The sequence below is a fragment of the Anabrus simplex genome, chromosome 13, assembly GCF_040414725.1.
Source record: "Anabrus simplex isolate iqAnaSimp1 chromosome 13, ASM4041472v1, whole genome shotgun sequence".
Lineage (NCBI taxonomy): Eukaryota > Metazoa > Arthropoda > Insecta > Orthoptera > Tettigoniidae > Anabrus > Anabrus simplex.
Window position 1 is genome coordinate 100,935,713 of NC_090277.1, and position 15,960 is coordinate 100,951,672.

A 15,960-nucleotide genomic window follows, 5' to 3' on the forward strand; every position below is an offset into this window, starting at 1 on the left:
CCAATACTGAAGGATTTCTTTCCTAAGTGACAAGAGCACTACCTGTATTAGCTAATTATCATCTTTAAAACTATTTGTAAGGACAATGCTTCCCGGTATGGATGAATATAAAAATGTATTTATTGATATTGCTGAGTTGCCTAATGTGCCTGCCCAAGGTATTTTCCAATATATGATGAATGATTGCAGTAGCATGTGATGGAACCGCTGTGATGTTTGAGGGGGGGAAGGTGGAATGACTTTGGTTACGGAGCAATATCCTCGTGTTATGTTTTGCCACTACGCAAACCACAGATTTGTACTCTCTATTGGAGGTGTAGTTAGTTATGAAGGACTACCCATCACAAACAAATCATTTTAAGTCATTTTTACAAAACTTTATACATTATATCTCCAGTCACCTAAAATGCCAGAGAACTGAAAAATATGTCTGATGATCTGGACCAGCAACTATACCACACTGAAAGAATTATAAATACTTGTTGGGTAGCATCAGGTTATGGAAGTGTTTCTTAAGTTTGGAAAAACTATGGATTACTCATGGCACATTTAGAAAGATCATACCAGGGTGATGTTTTTTTTCTATTTTGCTTTGTCACACCGTCACAGATAGGTCTTATGGCTAGAGCCTTGCATGGATACACAAAATAATATCCGCATTTGTACATCCTTCATCCACAAATGGTTATCTGCATCTGCAAAATGGTTATCTGCAGATACTGTAAATATTTTAACTACAGTATATATCACCCCAGGTATTTGAACAGGTAGATCTGTTAACATAATACAATAGGCCTGACAGCTGGCACCAGAACCCCACAGTCACAGGTTTATGAAGGATTTTCTCTTGTGAAACTACCGACGTATTGATCTTTGTTGCTTCCTTCCAATAACTGCGGGGCAGGAGCCAGTTAGGTTTAGGTCAGATTTACGGCTTTTTGGTCTCAAGGCTCTGTATATATCACTATTCTCTCATACCAGTGTCAAGGTTCGCCTAACCATAAACAAAAATATGAGTATACCTGCGTGAAAGTAAATAAACGTTATTATTTAGAAATTATCAGCAAAATTATCCGCACTTCCATACAGTTTGCATCCGCAAAGACACTAATATCAATTTCTTCGAATCTCCTTCCACTCTGACCCAGTTGAAGTTCCAACACAATATTCTGAATTTATATTTCACAGCAGTTCTCTTTTACCAAAACTGTTTAGTACTTCTAACACTTTATTCACAGAAACAACTGCAGTCATCTCCTTCTTTGATGTCCTACTCAAATCATGGAAACACAGGAACAATATACGTACCTTGTTGGGCCTGTAAAGGCTAGTTTAAATGATGACCCTATGTTTCACAACTTGTTTCATAAAAGTAATTGCATAGGAAATTGCTAACATGGAGACACTAGTGTACATAGTAAATTCATTTAAACTGGCATGTTTTTCTGTTGTACTATTCGTTTAATGGATGCTCAAGTAATTGCAGCAGCTTGAGTAGTTGAAGAGATATTACTGCTGACTTTAAAAAAAAATAAGTCTGGAGTAGGTTTTGGATAAAGAGAAGATCACATTTAGGATGATGCTCTGCAACATTACTGAAGACAGTAGTTGAAGGCCCAAAAACCAACCACAATCATTTACGAGTGACTCTGGGACAATTCAGTTTTTTTTTACTAGGAAAATTTGCAAATGAATAAAGAATAAAGATCCTGTAATGTGAGGAGCATTATCACTGGAGCTGAAATTGCAGATTACTCTTGGATACCGTCAAACGGGGTGATTTCGGACAGTTTTGAGGTTATTTTCGCCGTAACTCATTAAAGGGATCTTAAATTGTATTGTTTGCCATCCTATTAATGAGGAATATATCCAATTAATACAATACCCTATAAACGAAAAATATATGCCAACACATGTTTTCCTGAGAAAACAAAAAAGTGTGTCCGAATTCACCCCATACATCGGGGTGATTTCGGACGCACATGCTTTTTAAACCACTGTCCAAAGTTTCAAAGCGTATTACGTGATTTTGGACACAAATAGTCCTTTATTTTAATTCTTCGTTCTTTCTGATTTAGTGCTGTGATATTTAAAGTGTTCTGAGGGTGTCCAAAACATGACTAGTCGGTTAAAATCATTGCAATGTTAAATTTAATGTGTTACTGACCGATATTGATTTTCTGACAAGGTAATTGTAAAATTTTTCCGGTCTAAATTGAAATATTAATAGTTATGAACTGCACAGAAATCCTACTGAAAGATCTTAATTTCTTAAAACGATACAAATCTTAATGCAAAAATGTCGATACAGTGAACATGTAGCTGCCACGGCCTGTAAATCTAAAATAAGTTTTCTCTGAAAATAAGCATTCCTCTCTTCTCAACTTGGGCTGGAAGTATTTTTGACATTTTTTCTTTAGCTATTGTATCCTCATCAGGGATGTCAGGGAACACAAACACTTTTCTGTTGTTTTTTATGTGGGTGCAAGTATTTGACATCCACATCCCTTGAACGAATATTTCAGGCCAGGCCAAAATACTGCCTCGTATGCTCTTTGCTCCTGAAATTTGTATTTATAATCTGCAACAAGGAAAGCCTCTTCTTGCAACACCAGAACATCATTGCCTTCATTGTGTGGTTCATCGCATTAATCCTAATGCTGCTGTCAGCACTATCACTTGTTTCTGCACTGCTTTCGTCTCGGCAGAAGTCACGACCAAAAATCGACTTCCCAGGAAGAACATTTTATTTGTGGCGGCGGGAAGTAGCAGGTTGTATTGGAGCATGGCCGGAGGGTGACTGAGCTTCCTTATTTAGCACTGGTTGCCTTCCCATTTTTTGGAATTACGTTCTGCACTTTGTTTTGTAGGGATTACCAAGGCATACCATACAAATCAAATGCCTTCCTATAAGACAACTTGCCACTTTTAATATCACGTACGGCTTTTTCTAATAATCTTGGTTCGTAATTACACCTTGAAGCAGCTTCTTTCTGTATCTGATAATTTCTAGGCATTGTCCGAAATCACCCAGACTGCTTTCAATTTTCAGTAAAATGTGCATAAAACACAATTTTTCACTAAATCACCACAAAATTTTACAGCAATCGTTTATAAACACTTCAGTCAGTTGATCTCGCTAAGAACCATAGTTATAATACATCCATTCCGGTTGCGACAATCGAAAGTATCCACTTAATGATAATCCATGAACTTTCAGCAAAGCCAGTGCACACGGGAAATTTTCCGAAGTATGAAGTCGACTCGTAAACAAACGCACGAACGTGTGGGAAACATAACCTCATGATCAAACTCAAACGCGTGCGGAAATGCTAAGCAGCGGTGTTTCGTTGCTATGCAACAAAATACGGCAAATCTACCATACTGTCCGAAACCACCTCTGTGTCCGAAATCGCCCCGTTTGACGGTATCTTGCAAGTGGTGATTAATACTCATCTCTGCAGTTCTTGTACCATGTGCCAATAAAGTACAATTTCAAAATTTGTTCCACAGATTTGTGAGACATCTACACAGCAGTAGAGGAATATACAATACTGTAGAACCCCTATTTAGCGTTTTTATAGGGACCGGAAATTTTTAACCTTAAATGGGGGTTTACCTTAAATTGAGGTTTCGGTAGAAAGCAAATCTTTTCCAGAAATCTTTGCCTGTATTGACATAAATTGTATAACACACATTATTTACACAATGACAATAATAAAACAAGGACATACCTACCTTACACTCTATACTTTAATTACAACTATTTCTGTAGCACTAATACAGTAGTCAAAGATCGCAGATTTCCAGCACACTACAAAAGTAAAACACCCACAAAATATTTACACAATAACAGCAATATACTGAGTTACTTTGCCTGTATACAGTACATATTTACACAAATTTCACAGTGTCTCATTTTTTGAAATAATCGAATATGGTAGTTTGATTTTTAGCAAAACTTTTCCAGAAATCCTTGTCTGTATTGACATAAATTGCACCAACACACATAATTTACACAATGACAACAATAAATCAAGAAGACACCTACCCTACGCCCTATACCGTAATTAGGCATACAACATTTTCTGTAACATTAAATTAATACAAAGGGCACTAGAAAAGTTTTGCAATGTGAGTGAATGCTTTAGACTTTTGCAAAATTATTTCCACCATACTCAAAACACTTCTCCATATGTTAAAACCAGTCACTGAACCAACTCTGCCACTTTTCTTCAGTTACATTTTCACACTCTTGATCCCATGCTGGCAGAAGCTCCTCGTAGGATGCAATATGCTGCCCTTTCAGCTTCATCTTCACTTCTGGGAAGAGGGCAAAATAACATGGGGCAAGATCAGGACTGTACAGAGGGTGATCAAGCACAATCAACCCTGATCTGGCAAAAAAATCCATTGTTACATTAGTACGATGTGCTGGAGCATTGTCGTGATGCAAGAGCCAAGTGCTGAACCATGACTTTGGACGGAGCTGCTTGAGAGCCTGGATGACCTGAGGCAGACAAGTCTTGCTGTACCACTTCACAGTAACTGTTCTTTGTGTTTCTAGCACAACCCAAGTCAGGATGCCCCATTTAATGAAGAATACTGCAATCATCCTTTTCTTCACTGACCTTGACTTTCGCACAGTCACAGGAGTACCCTCATCTTCAAACAGCCACACCTTGTTCTGGGATTTTGTTGGGACATCACAATAATAAAGCCAGGTTTCATCACCTGTAACGATGCCATTGACGTTATGCGAAGTTCAATTTTCAAACTGTTTTAGCATTTTTCGGCACCATTTTACTCAACGTGCTCTTTGTTCCTCTGAAAGTGAATGGGACGCCCAAAGGGAACAAACTTTTCTAACATGGAGATGGCCGTGTAGAACTGAATGAATAGCTGGTGCAGGGATATGGAGGGTCTCTTCTACCTGCTGATATGTCAACCGCCTCTCTTGCTGCAACATTTTCCTCACAGCTTCAATGTTTTCCTAAGTCACTGATTCAGACGGTCGCCCAGAATGAGGATCGTCTTCAACCCTAAAATTTCCTCTCTGGAACTCTTTGTACCAGCAGAAAATATTGTTGTCCGATGTGAACAATCTTTCCCCAGCACAGGAGTCATTTCCTCCAGGCACTGGTCAACATTTAATCCACGAGCAAAATTGCAGCGGATAATTGCGCGATACTCACCTTTAGTTGCAAGTGACTAATCTCATGTTTTAATCCGTATTGAAATGTGTTATTTGTAATAACAAAGTTTTTATTCTAATCCACCTGTTCAATACATTATAATGTTGTCACATTTAAAATATCTTCATTAATGACAAGTTATTTGAGGACATGTTTCGCTCCCTTACAGAGCATCATCAGCTAGATCTGAATCTCGAAGAATGGTTATGTTCGAAAACAATGACTCCAGAACATTGAAACATTTTTTCACAAACTTTAATCTACTCTATTAGAATATCATAAAATACATAAACTTTGATCATGCCTTAATAACATAGGCTTAGTAGGAGATATACATTAAAATTGTGGTAGAATGAGTTATTCTAAAATACTTAAAACAAGTAGCATGTTTAACATCTTTGAAATAGGTGAGGGGTTGTGTTCTTTAATGTTCCATGATTATTATTTGTTTCGGGGATGAAAACTTTGGCAAAACTGCTTTTTTTCTAGATTAAGCATTTGTAAAAATTTAGGTAATTGTTCGTGTAAAGGATTTCTTATTTCAATTTCGTCATTTAAATTTTTTTCTTTATTGAAATGCTGGTCTAAATGGATATAGATATTTTCTAATTCTGTCATTAATTTTTCCCTTTCTACCTTTTTGATAATTTATAGGTCTTTTTCTATAGTTGTAAAATGCTGGGCTGATTCTCTCATGTGAGCACAACCCCTCCCTGCGCCCCTACTATACATTCCCCTTCCAAAACTACACCTACTAACAGTTCTCCTACCCCTACTCCTTCCCCTCAACTCCTACCACCTCACTCATACAACACAAGGAGTAGACGCGGAACAGCAAGCAGTCGCCATAAACCTTAGTTAACACCAAACTGTCAAACGACCGTTGGAGGAAATTACAACAAGAAAAACTACTTAACAACTTTTTAACCACGATCATCGATTTAAATCCCTTTCCATCATACCTTTTTAAATCTGCAATTTCAACGTATGGTCACCGACGCCAACAAGAGCTATTTATTCAACAGCACTCGCCGTGGTCAAATGACAACAAGTATTTAAATTTCATGAAGATCAATATTATCCTGTTACAAGTACAATTATCAAATCGATGAGATTTTTGAATCTTTATAGACTCTTATTCTTAAGGGATATGAAACTTTCACCAGACCTCATTGCAAAGAAATTTTCAAATTTAGTTCTTAAAATTGAATTTCAAGTCTTTCTAGTATGTTAGACATGCTACTTGTTTTAAGTATTTTAGAAGAACTCTTTCTACCACAATTTTAATGTGTCTCTCTTACTAAACCCAAGTTATTAAGACATGTCACCAAAGATTCTGGATTTTATGATACTCTAGTAAATTAAGTTTGAGTTTATGAAATAACTGTTTGATAGTTTGAGTCATTGTTTACAAACATAACCATTCTTCGAGATTCATATTTGGTTGATCCAGTCACAAGTTCAATATCAAATCAACGATATCTTTGAATCTTTATAGACTCTTATCCTTAAATGATACAAAACTTTTTTACCAAATCTCATTACAAAGAAACTTACAAATTTAGTTCTTAAGATTGAATTTCACCTATTTCAAAAATGTTAAACATGCTACTTGTTTTAAGTATTTTAGAATAACTCATTCTACCACAATTTTAATGTATATCTCCTACTAAGCTTATGTTATTAAGGCATGATCAAAATGTATGTATTTTATTATATTCTAACAGAGTAGATTTAAGTTTGTGAAAAAATGTTTCAATAGTTCTGGAGTCATTGTTTTCGAACATAACCATTCTTCGAGATTCAGATGTAGCTGATGATGCTCTGTAAGGGAGCGAAACAAGTCCCACAAATAACTTGTCAACTAATGAAGATATTTTAAATGTGCAACATTATAATGTATTGAACAGGTGGATTAGAATAAAAACTTTGTTATTACAAAAAATTCACCTTTAGACCACACTGACATCTTAAATTGCTTTCAATCCCACAGTTTGGTAACAACTGGTGTGAAGGTCGCACCTTGCTGTCTTCTAGGCTGGTTTTCACACCTCCTTTCATCCCTCACCATAACAGGGGTGTCCAGCCAACCGTTTTTTCGTATTGCAAAACTTTCCTAGTGCCCTTTGTACAGTAGTCAAAGATCGTAGATTCTCAGCACACTACAAAATTAAAACATCCACAAAATATTTACACAATGATAATAGTATATTGAGTTACTTTGCTTATATACAGCACATATTTACACAACTTTCAGTGTCTCATTTAAAAAAATAATCAAACATGGTAGTTTGCTTTTAAGCACACCTTTTCCAGAAATGTTTGCATGTATTCACATAAACTGCACCAACACACATACAGTAATTTATATAATGACCATAAAACAAGGAGATACCTACCCTACACACTATACCATAATTAGGCCTGATATTCTGCAACATAAAATTAATACAGTAGTCAATGAGCATAGATTCCTAGCACACTACAAAATTTTTACACAATGACAATAATATATTGCATTACTTTGCCTGTACAGTACATATTTACACAACTTTCACAGTTTCATTTTTTGAATCAAAATTGTAGTCTGCTTCTTAGCACTATTGGATTTTATGTTCAAAATGTCCATTTCCAATTGGTTTACTTGGTCTGTAACAGAAATGTCCACTATAAACATTGTAACAAACATTCTATCAATGTATATGCTGGCAACAGCTTCACCAAATGATGGTGGTTGAATTCCTTCATCCCTATCATCATCGTCATTATCTTCATCATTCTGTGTTACTTCCTCTTCACAAATTTCTTCTACATCCCAGATGCCTGTACTGATCACATGCCACAAATTGGTTTCCCATTTTCACACCAGGTAAATGCTGGGGCTATACCTTAATTAAGGTGATGGCCGCTTTCCTTTCCCCTTTGACCATCCATAATCGTTGAGGTGAAATCTGTAATAATTACGAACAATCCGTAATAGTTGGCACCTCTGTTGCTCAGTCGACTGGTACATTTTCAGCACGTGCTCCATTGAATCACTCCATTTTTGCAGAATGTGAAATTACATTTCTTTCCTGCAAATTATACTAGCAGACTCCAGCCCATATATCTAGGGATTATTCATAGCCTGAAAAGCAAGTCTTTTATATTTTTTATATTCGTTTTATGTCGCTCTCACACAGATAAGTCTTAAGGCAACGAAGGGATAGGAATGGCCTAGATTCCATTTCTTTGTACGGCAACTTTTTAACAGTTTTTTTGCTGTTTTGCTTTAGAACCACACAGAGTTTCTTGATCTAGAATCTTCTCCTCATTCTTCAATATCCCTGATAATGAAGACTGTGCAAGTCCAAGACATCAAGCCCTTTCACTAACGGGCACATTGGTTTTTCCCTCCACTTCCCAAATCAAGTTCACTTTATCCACGACATATAAATTTTTTCCTTTCGCAGCCATAGTCATCTTCATTAAAACAACGAACTAGAGCAAACGCGATACACAACACACGAACTGATGCCAACTTATGTAAACTGACACTATATTCTAACACTTATTTATTTGGCGTATGATGAATAATGACAACCTATAAACTATTTACACAACCAGTGAAAGATGAGTACAAAGTAAATACAAATTATCATATCTATACAGTCAAAGAAAGCAATTTACAAAGTTTGAAAGTACAAGAAGAAAACACAATATATTTACATCGCTATCCACCTATCAACTCTGACAGTTCATAATATACACACTGAGTGCGAGTGATGTACACGTCACTAAATGTGAATGTCCAAACCCGCCACCCACTTCACTGCTTCGGGTGTTGCTGAGTTGAGGTCTTCCATGGTGCCAGTGAAAGCACGGAGTGGACATTCCTGCACTACATGTTTCATTGTTTGTCGAACATCCCCACAATCACAGTATGGAGAAACTGACCAGCCCCAGGTGTGTAAAGTAGATGCTGTTCTACCTACTCCACATCTCATGCGGTTTAGTCTACTCCAGGTGCAACGTGGCAGATCAAAGCCTGCCAGCTTTGTGGATGGGTTATTAATATCCACTATTGCCCGAGGTGGGGATAAAGACCACTCTGTTAACCATTTAGAGGTGGGGTTGAATTCGCTAGATGTTATCTCCACGGCTGTCTTCCAAGCAGGCTGGCAAGACTTCAGGCGTGTGCATTTCTGTCTGATATCCTCATGAACAGGTAGACGTTCATTCTTTAGCATTCTGGTCCATAGCTGAAAAAGGGCCTTCTGTCTCCTGATATGTGGAGGTAGTATATTGCTGAGAACCGGTAACCATTGGGTCGGTGTAGCACAAAGTGTACCAGTTATGATTCGCTACAGACGTACACACTCGAACAGAGCTCAGCCGTGTACTGCATACATACAAGCAAAGCTGTGCGAGTATTTGAACGCTGTGACATTGTTAGTCTTTGGCCGTAGTCCGCTAAGTTTGATCTTGCTTTTGCATGTAGCGAGGAATCGGTACGGAAGACCATCGATCGCGTTCAATATAAACACTGGAGTCAAGTGTTAATAATAATATTGTTTTATAAATCCCACTAACTACTTTTTGACAGTTTCCTGAGACGCCAAGGTGCCGGAATTTTGTCCTGCAGGAGTTCTTTATGTGCCAGTAAATCTACTGACATGAGGCTGACGTATTTGAGCACCTTCAAATACCACCGGACTGAGCCAGGATCAAACCTGCCAAGCTGGGGTCAGGAGGCCAGTGCCTCAAACGTCTGAGCCACTCAGCCTGGCTGGAGTCTGGTGTATGAATACTGATAATGGAAAAACTAACGCACCCAAATTTGCCCATTCCTCCGGATGAATCAGTGAAAGGGTTCTTATTGTAATCGAAAAATACTGTATGCATTAATATAGGAATTCTCAAAGTGCATAATAATATTGTCATTACTTCTACTGTACCGCAGCAGCCGCGGTCAGATGTGTATCCGAATCTGACATTTCACCATAGTGCTTTACATTTGCGCTCTAAATTTCATTCATGGCCTGAATCATCCTTAGCAAGCTCATGACATCTTATTCACAGGTTCCTAATGTGCCATAACCATAACGTACAGAAATAAATACTTGCGAATTTTAACATTTCCTAACGTTAAATGCGGGTTTTGCCGTACTGTTAATTACTTTAAGTCAAATATAAAGTTGCATTGTTCTTATTAAATAATTTTCAGGACTTGAAATTTCTTCTGTTAAATGCAGGTTTATGCTAAATCGAGGTCACGTAAAATCAGGGTTATACTGTATTAAGGTAAGGAAATTAATAATAAGTCTACTAACAAGGAAAATACTTTATGTTAGGCTACGCAGTTACTTCATGACAAGGTTCTCATTGATGATACAGATGTTGATTCTCATTTTCATAATGCAATGGAATAGAATCTGCTGGCACTTCTGGAGGAATAATTACAACACACTGGTTTGGCTGATCATTATTTAACATATTTGCGACCGATAACAACACATGTTCGTAATGACTCCACTTTCTATTAGTGCCGATGACGGCATGCATGCTCCACACTCTGCGCCAAATATTAAAACTCATATTTCCAGGAGTATCTATGTAAACAAGCGGACCTCGTACTTGTGCACTGTTAAGCTGTTGTTGAAAAATATTATCCATCTGGGCATCAGATTAACTGTCATTTATTATCTCTGTAGCCATTACAATTCGGCATACTTTTCTGCAATGTCAAAAAAGAAACGTGAGTTTGCAGGGCCTTCTCAGTGGAAGAAACATCATCTCGTAGGCTCCCAAAATCTATCACTCTCAGTAACACATTTTGCCGTTAAATGTGTGGCTAAAGATAATAGACGTAGACTGCTAAAGCTGTGCAGACAGTATTACGAAGAGGAGTGGTGCAGCACAGCATGTTCTCTTTCAGCGAGAGTCCAGGACAACCAGGCCTGTGTCTTGAGCAATATTTCATTAAATTCCACAAAAGACAGAAGTAATTGGATCCAAATATTGCCATATCTATCCATATTCATTGCAGCAGACTATTATAGACTACCCTACTGGCTATCTACATTGTACAGCAATTAGTTCACACAGCAATCACGTAATAAGGATTTTACTACACACCAGTTTTGTGAGAAATTTTCAAAAATGAATGTATCTGTTGTAGAAAAGTTACTGAACACCTAAAGCAGAACAAAACGTTCTTTCCTCCAATCCACTTCAATAGATGTCTCGATGCATATTCTGCGTCAAACGGCACCAAAGGTGAAAAGCTCATCAGTAGTGCCGCTGACACACTGGCTCTGATGCCTAAAAATATTATTGAAATATTTCAAATGATAATCTAAAATGCATACACAGAAATGAACTCTGTTAAACACAAAAAAAAAAAAATTACGGTACAGCGAAAATGGTTACGGATAACCGAGCGGCCAAGAACGTGTTAACAACCCTACAGAAGACTGTCTTCTCAGCTCAGCCAAATGTTTTGCTCTTCTTGCTGAAACCAGTGCCTGAATGTCACTCATGAGTCCAATTATGACCTCTTCAGGAAGTTTCCTCATTTGAGCATTGATACTCTTCGTAAAAGCATCTATTTCATCCTCCTCCTTCGTCGTAGCTGATATATCCCTCAGTGCTTGCACTGCATCTTGTAGGAGCTTCAAATGTTCATCTTGCTTCCTTTCTCCTTTTAACTCTTTCCTGTCCTGTCTCACCATATAGGAATGTTCTTCTGAATGTAATGCAACAGTTGCTAGACTGTCCAAGCCGTCGTCATTTATTACGTGTTTAGGTGAACATGAGGCCTCCTCTGCAATGTTAGCTTCCTCGAAATCATCATCTGTGACGTTTTGAGAAACATCCTCAAGTTTCTAAAAAAATAAGAAATAAGAAAATTAGGCCTGCAGCTAGCATTTCTGAAATAAATATCTCAAACTAAACAAATTACTGATATCAAATTTTCTTTCAGGTGCCACAAAGTGAAGAGGAATGGAACCAAATTATCCATAACTTTGAAATTAGATGGAATTTTCCATGTTTTGGAGAAATTGATGGGAAACATGTTGTTATAACGTGTCCACCCAAGACTGTGTCAGAATTCTGTAACTATGAAGGTACATTTAGTATAGTTCTCTTTGGAGTTGCAGACAGCAATTACTGTTTTATTTATGTCAATCTAATGTGATGATGGTATTTGTTTCAGTGGGCTTAGAAATGCCATAGAGTCCAGGTGTCTGAACCTTTCCGAAGATACTGTTTTGGAGATGGCATATGTCTACTTACTACCTACCTAATGAAACCATTTTCTAAACATGGTTCCTGAGCTTTAAAAAAAAATTCCAACTATAGGCTACCAAGTGCAAGGCATGAGATCGAAAATACAATTGGGATTTAGTGTCGAAATTTTGTATATATGAGACACCTATAGCACTTCAACCAGAAATAGCCAACAGAGCAGTGAAAGCAACATGTGCAATTCATAATTGGCCGAGGAAGACAGCTACGGAATATGTGAAGCCTTCATTAATAGATATAGAAAATGCTGAGACCCAAGAATATACTCTCTGTTACTGAGGAAATCTACTTTCAGGTGGGCTGACTGATGCAGCACTGTACTCAGGAAGCAATAATTATTCCAGCCAGGCAGCTCAGAGAAGAGAATGTCATGCACAATATTTCCTAGGAGAAGGAGCTGTTCCCTGGCAAGGGTTTAAAGTTTAACGAGAATATTGGAAGTGATAAAAAGCCTCCGTGGCTCAGGCGGCAGCGCGCCGGCCTCTCACTGCTGGATGCGGTGGTTCAAATCCCGGTCACTCCATGTGAAATTTGTGCTGGACAAAGCAGAGGTGGGACAGGTTTTTCTCCGGGTACTCCGGTTTTCCCTGTCATCTTTCATTCCAGCAACACTCTCCATTCACATTTCATTTCATCTATCAGTCATTTATCATTGCCCCAGAGGAGTGCAACAGGCTTCGGCAGCCGGCACATTTCCTATCCTCACCGCTGGATAGGGGCCTCATTCATTCCATCCCTGATCCGGTCAAATGACTGGAAACAGGCTGTGGATTTTCATTCATTGGAGGTGATAGTCCTGTACAAGTCAATACATTCTTATAACATTGTACACACTACAGATAATTATCCTGTAAGGGACTATATGCTATGTTATACATATGTAGCCTAACGGGATTAAAAGGACAAAGCAGATTTGCTATTTGCTTTATGTCGCACCGACACAGATAGGTCTTTTTGCGATGATGGGATAGGAAAGGCTTAGGGATCGGAAGGAAGCGGCTGTGGCCTTAATTAAGGTACAGCCCCGGCATTTGCCTGGTGTGAAAATGGGAAACCACGAAAAACCATCTTCAGGGCTACCGACAGTGGGGCTCGAACCCACTATCTCCTGATTACTGGATACTGGCCACACTTAAGCGACTGCAGCTATCGAGCTCGGTAAGCAGATTTGCATGATTGAATAATTTATTTTAAATATATCTGCAGAGCATATTAGATTGTTAGTATGTTGACGAAATATATTTAGGGTACTATTATTTTAATACATTAGGTTAAAATTAGCTAATGGTATGAAGCATATCAAGGACGGCATATTATAAATGCATTTAATAAGAGTCTTATTAGATTGGAATGATGAAATTTATTTTAATATCAGTAAGACTTATTACAAAGCCTTAGTAGGACTACTGAAGAAAAAAATGTTTCTAACATTATTAGGCTTAGGTTAACTAATGATGAAACATGTAAAGGAGTGTGTACTACAATCTCATCTACAACATAATGTGATGTTTCAGTATAATAATAAAACAGACTTACCAGATTTGAGTGGCTTTTTCTTTTGGATACTACTTTCCTCAAAAATGAATCAGCAGCGTTAAACCAAGGAATCCTTTGTTTATGTACTTCATCTCTGCCAGATCTTTTGTTCATATCAATTTGACTCAGTCCATCTGTATAAGTACGGTATTCCAAATGGAATGGATTTTCTTCTTTAGGTCATCCAAAGTCATTCCATGTATACCGAGTTTTTTCAAAATAAACTCAAGTGTAGCTGCAAGTTTCATTTTATTTTTGAAATTTATATAATTAAATTCCCACAAAAACTAATGTTTTTGATCTCTTCACTCCCCCACATTATTTTGCAAAGCAATGCACTGATCAGGATGAATGTAACCTCCAAATTATCTCACAACTGCTACTCTCGTTTCACAAAAAGTTGGAAGCAGATGAAACTGACTAGTTTTACAACTCAATGTCACCTCTAGATTTTGCACATGCAGACTGAATTAAAAAGCCGTTGCAAAAGTTACTTATGAAACCTAGTGTCACCGTGTAAACTAACCTTAAGGGGGAGATCCAGACTGATCATTCAAGACAGTCATACTGTGAAACAGGGATCCAGCAAGCTCTACATTATCTGCATTGATAATAAAACAATCAAACAGCTGTATATGTATTATTCAAAGGATGTGCATACATCTGCCATTTAAAGAAAACTATGGTTAAACAGCTAGTCGAGAATACTGAGGGCCACATAAAAGAGATTCATGAACGCACTCTGTCCTAACTGTTTGTTTTTCTATGTCTTTCATTCTTTAGACCACCACCTAACACAATCTCTTGTCATCCCCCAATGAATTTATGTTGCAGTAGTATCCAATTCCCACTCCTAGTTTTTGTTGTTCCAGAACGGTTAGTAATGGCGTAAAAGTTTGCATTTCCATTCATTTCAATACTGACATGATCGGCTACAATTATTATTACTCTTCAGGTGAACGCATGTCATCGCATAACCAGAACGATACAATCCTAAGTACTTTGAAGCAATGTAATTAGATCACTTATCTTAATAGACTTAAGAAATGGAGCAACGTGTTACCTCCAGGTCATCTTCTGAATGTGATTGCTGCTCTTCTTGATTTTCCTCTGGGGCTGCATCCTGTACCTCTTCTTTGAATAACAGCTCCTCTTTCACCCAAACGTGAGGCTCTGACCCATACTCTGCTTTTAACGGAACTTCCTGTGAACAAAATAATAATACAAAGTAAAAGGCATTTCCTTTTGCAGAAGTAGAGAAGAATACGTGCAATCAAAATTAAGACCTGGAATAACCAATTCAAGTACTCCAGCCTAAATATTAGGCATATAAAAGAAAATAATGTTATACCAGTCAGCAGATGAAGATTACACTCAAAAATTGAATTAGATGCGATGAAACTGGAAGAAGTTAACCACGTCCAGTATCTTGGCGGTAACGTAACAAGGGACAGTTAGACGTCTACAGACTTCAAAAAGTTGCTAAGTACTACCATCAAATCAGGATTCTTACCGGGGAAAAACAAATTCCTGTGAGAGGCAAAAAAACCCTTTACCTAGTAAATTTTTTACCTACAAAAATATACAGATGAAACAAGTTCATATAGAATGGATTTTCTCCTATATTGAGTTCTTTCAAAATAAACTCAAGTGCAGCTGTACATTTTACTTTATTTATGAAATTTATATCATTAAAATCCAACAGGCATTGATGTAGTGTATACAAATCAAGATATTTGGTGATCTCGTAACTTCCCCACTTCATTTTGCAAAGCAATGCACAGATCAGGAAGAATGTAACCTCCAAATTATCTCGCAACTACTACTTTCATTTCACGAAAAGTTCAAAGCAGCCGAAACTGCACTCAAATAAAAAAAAACCGTTGCAAAACTTACATACGAAACCTAGTGTCACTGTATAAACTAGCCATAATGAACA

General features: G+C 37.5%; 2 protein-coding genes across 7 annotated transcripts in view; both read right to left on the reverse strand.

The window, feature by feature from the left end:
* The window catches only part of LOC136885096 (zinc finger and SCAN domain-containing protein 12), a 60,014-nt gene that overhangs the window by 33,563 nt on the left and 10,491 nt on the right, over window positions 1-15,960 (reverse strand). The window lies entirely within an intron of this gene.
* Window positions 1-15,960, reverse strand: part of LOC136885095 (gelsolin-related protein of 125 kDa) — a 34,522-nt gene that overhangs the window by 8,875 nt on the left and 9,687 nt on the right. For 3 of the 6 annotated variants that reach the window (XM_067157543.2, XM_067157542.2, XM_067157545.2), the window contains exons 4-5: window positions 15,085-15,225; window positions 11,403-12,061 (exon numbers count right to left, since the gene is read on the reverse strand). In XM_067157543.2, the coding sequence (XP_067013644.2) occupies window positions 11,603-12,061; window positions 15,085-15,225 (600 nt within the window). In that variant the 3' untranslated portion in view covers window positions 11,403-11,602. Of the gene's footprint in view, window positions 1-11,402; window positions 12,062-15,084; window positions 15,226-15,960 lie in introns of those variants that run through there. The other 3 variants (XM_067157548.2, XM_067157546.2, XM_067157547.2) reach the window with 1 other exon arrangement.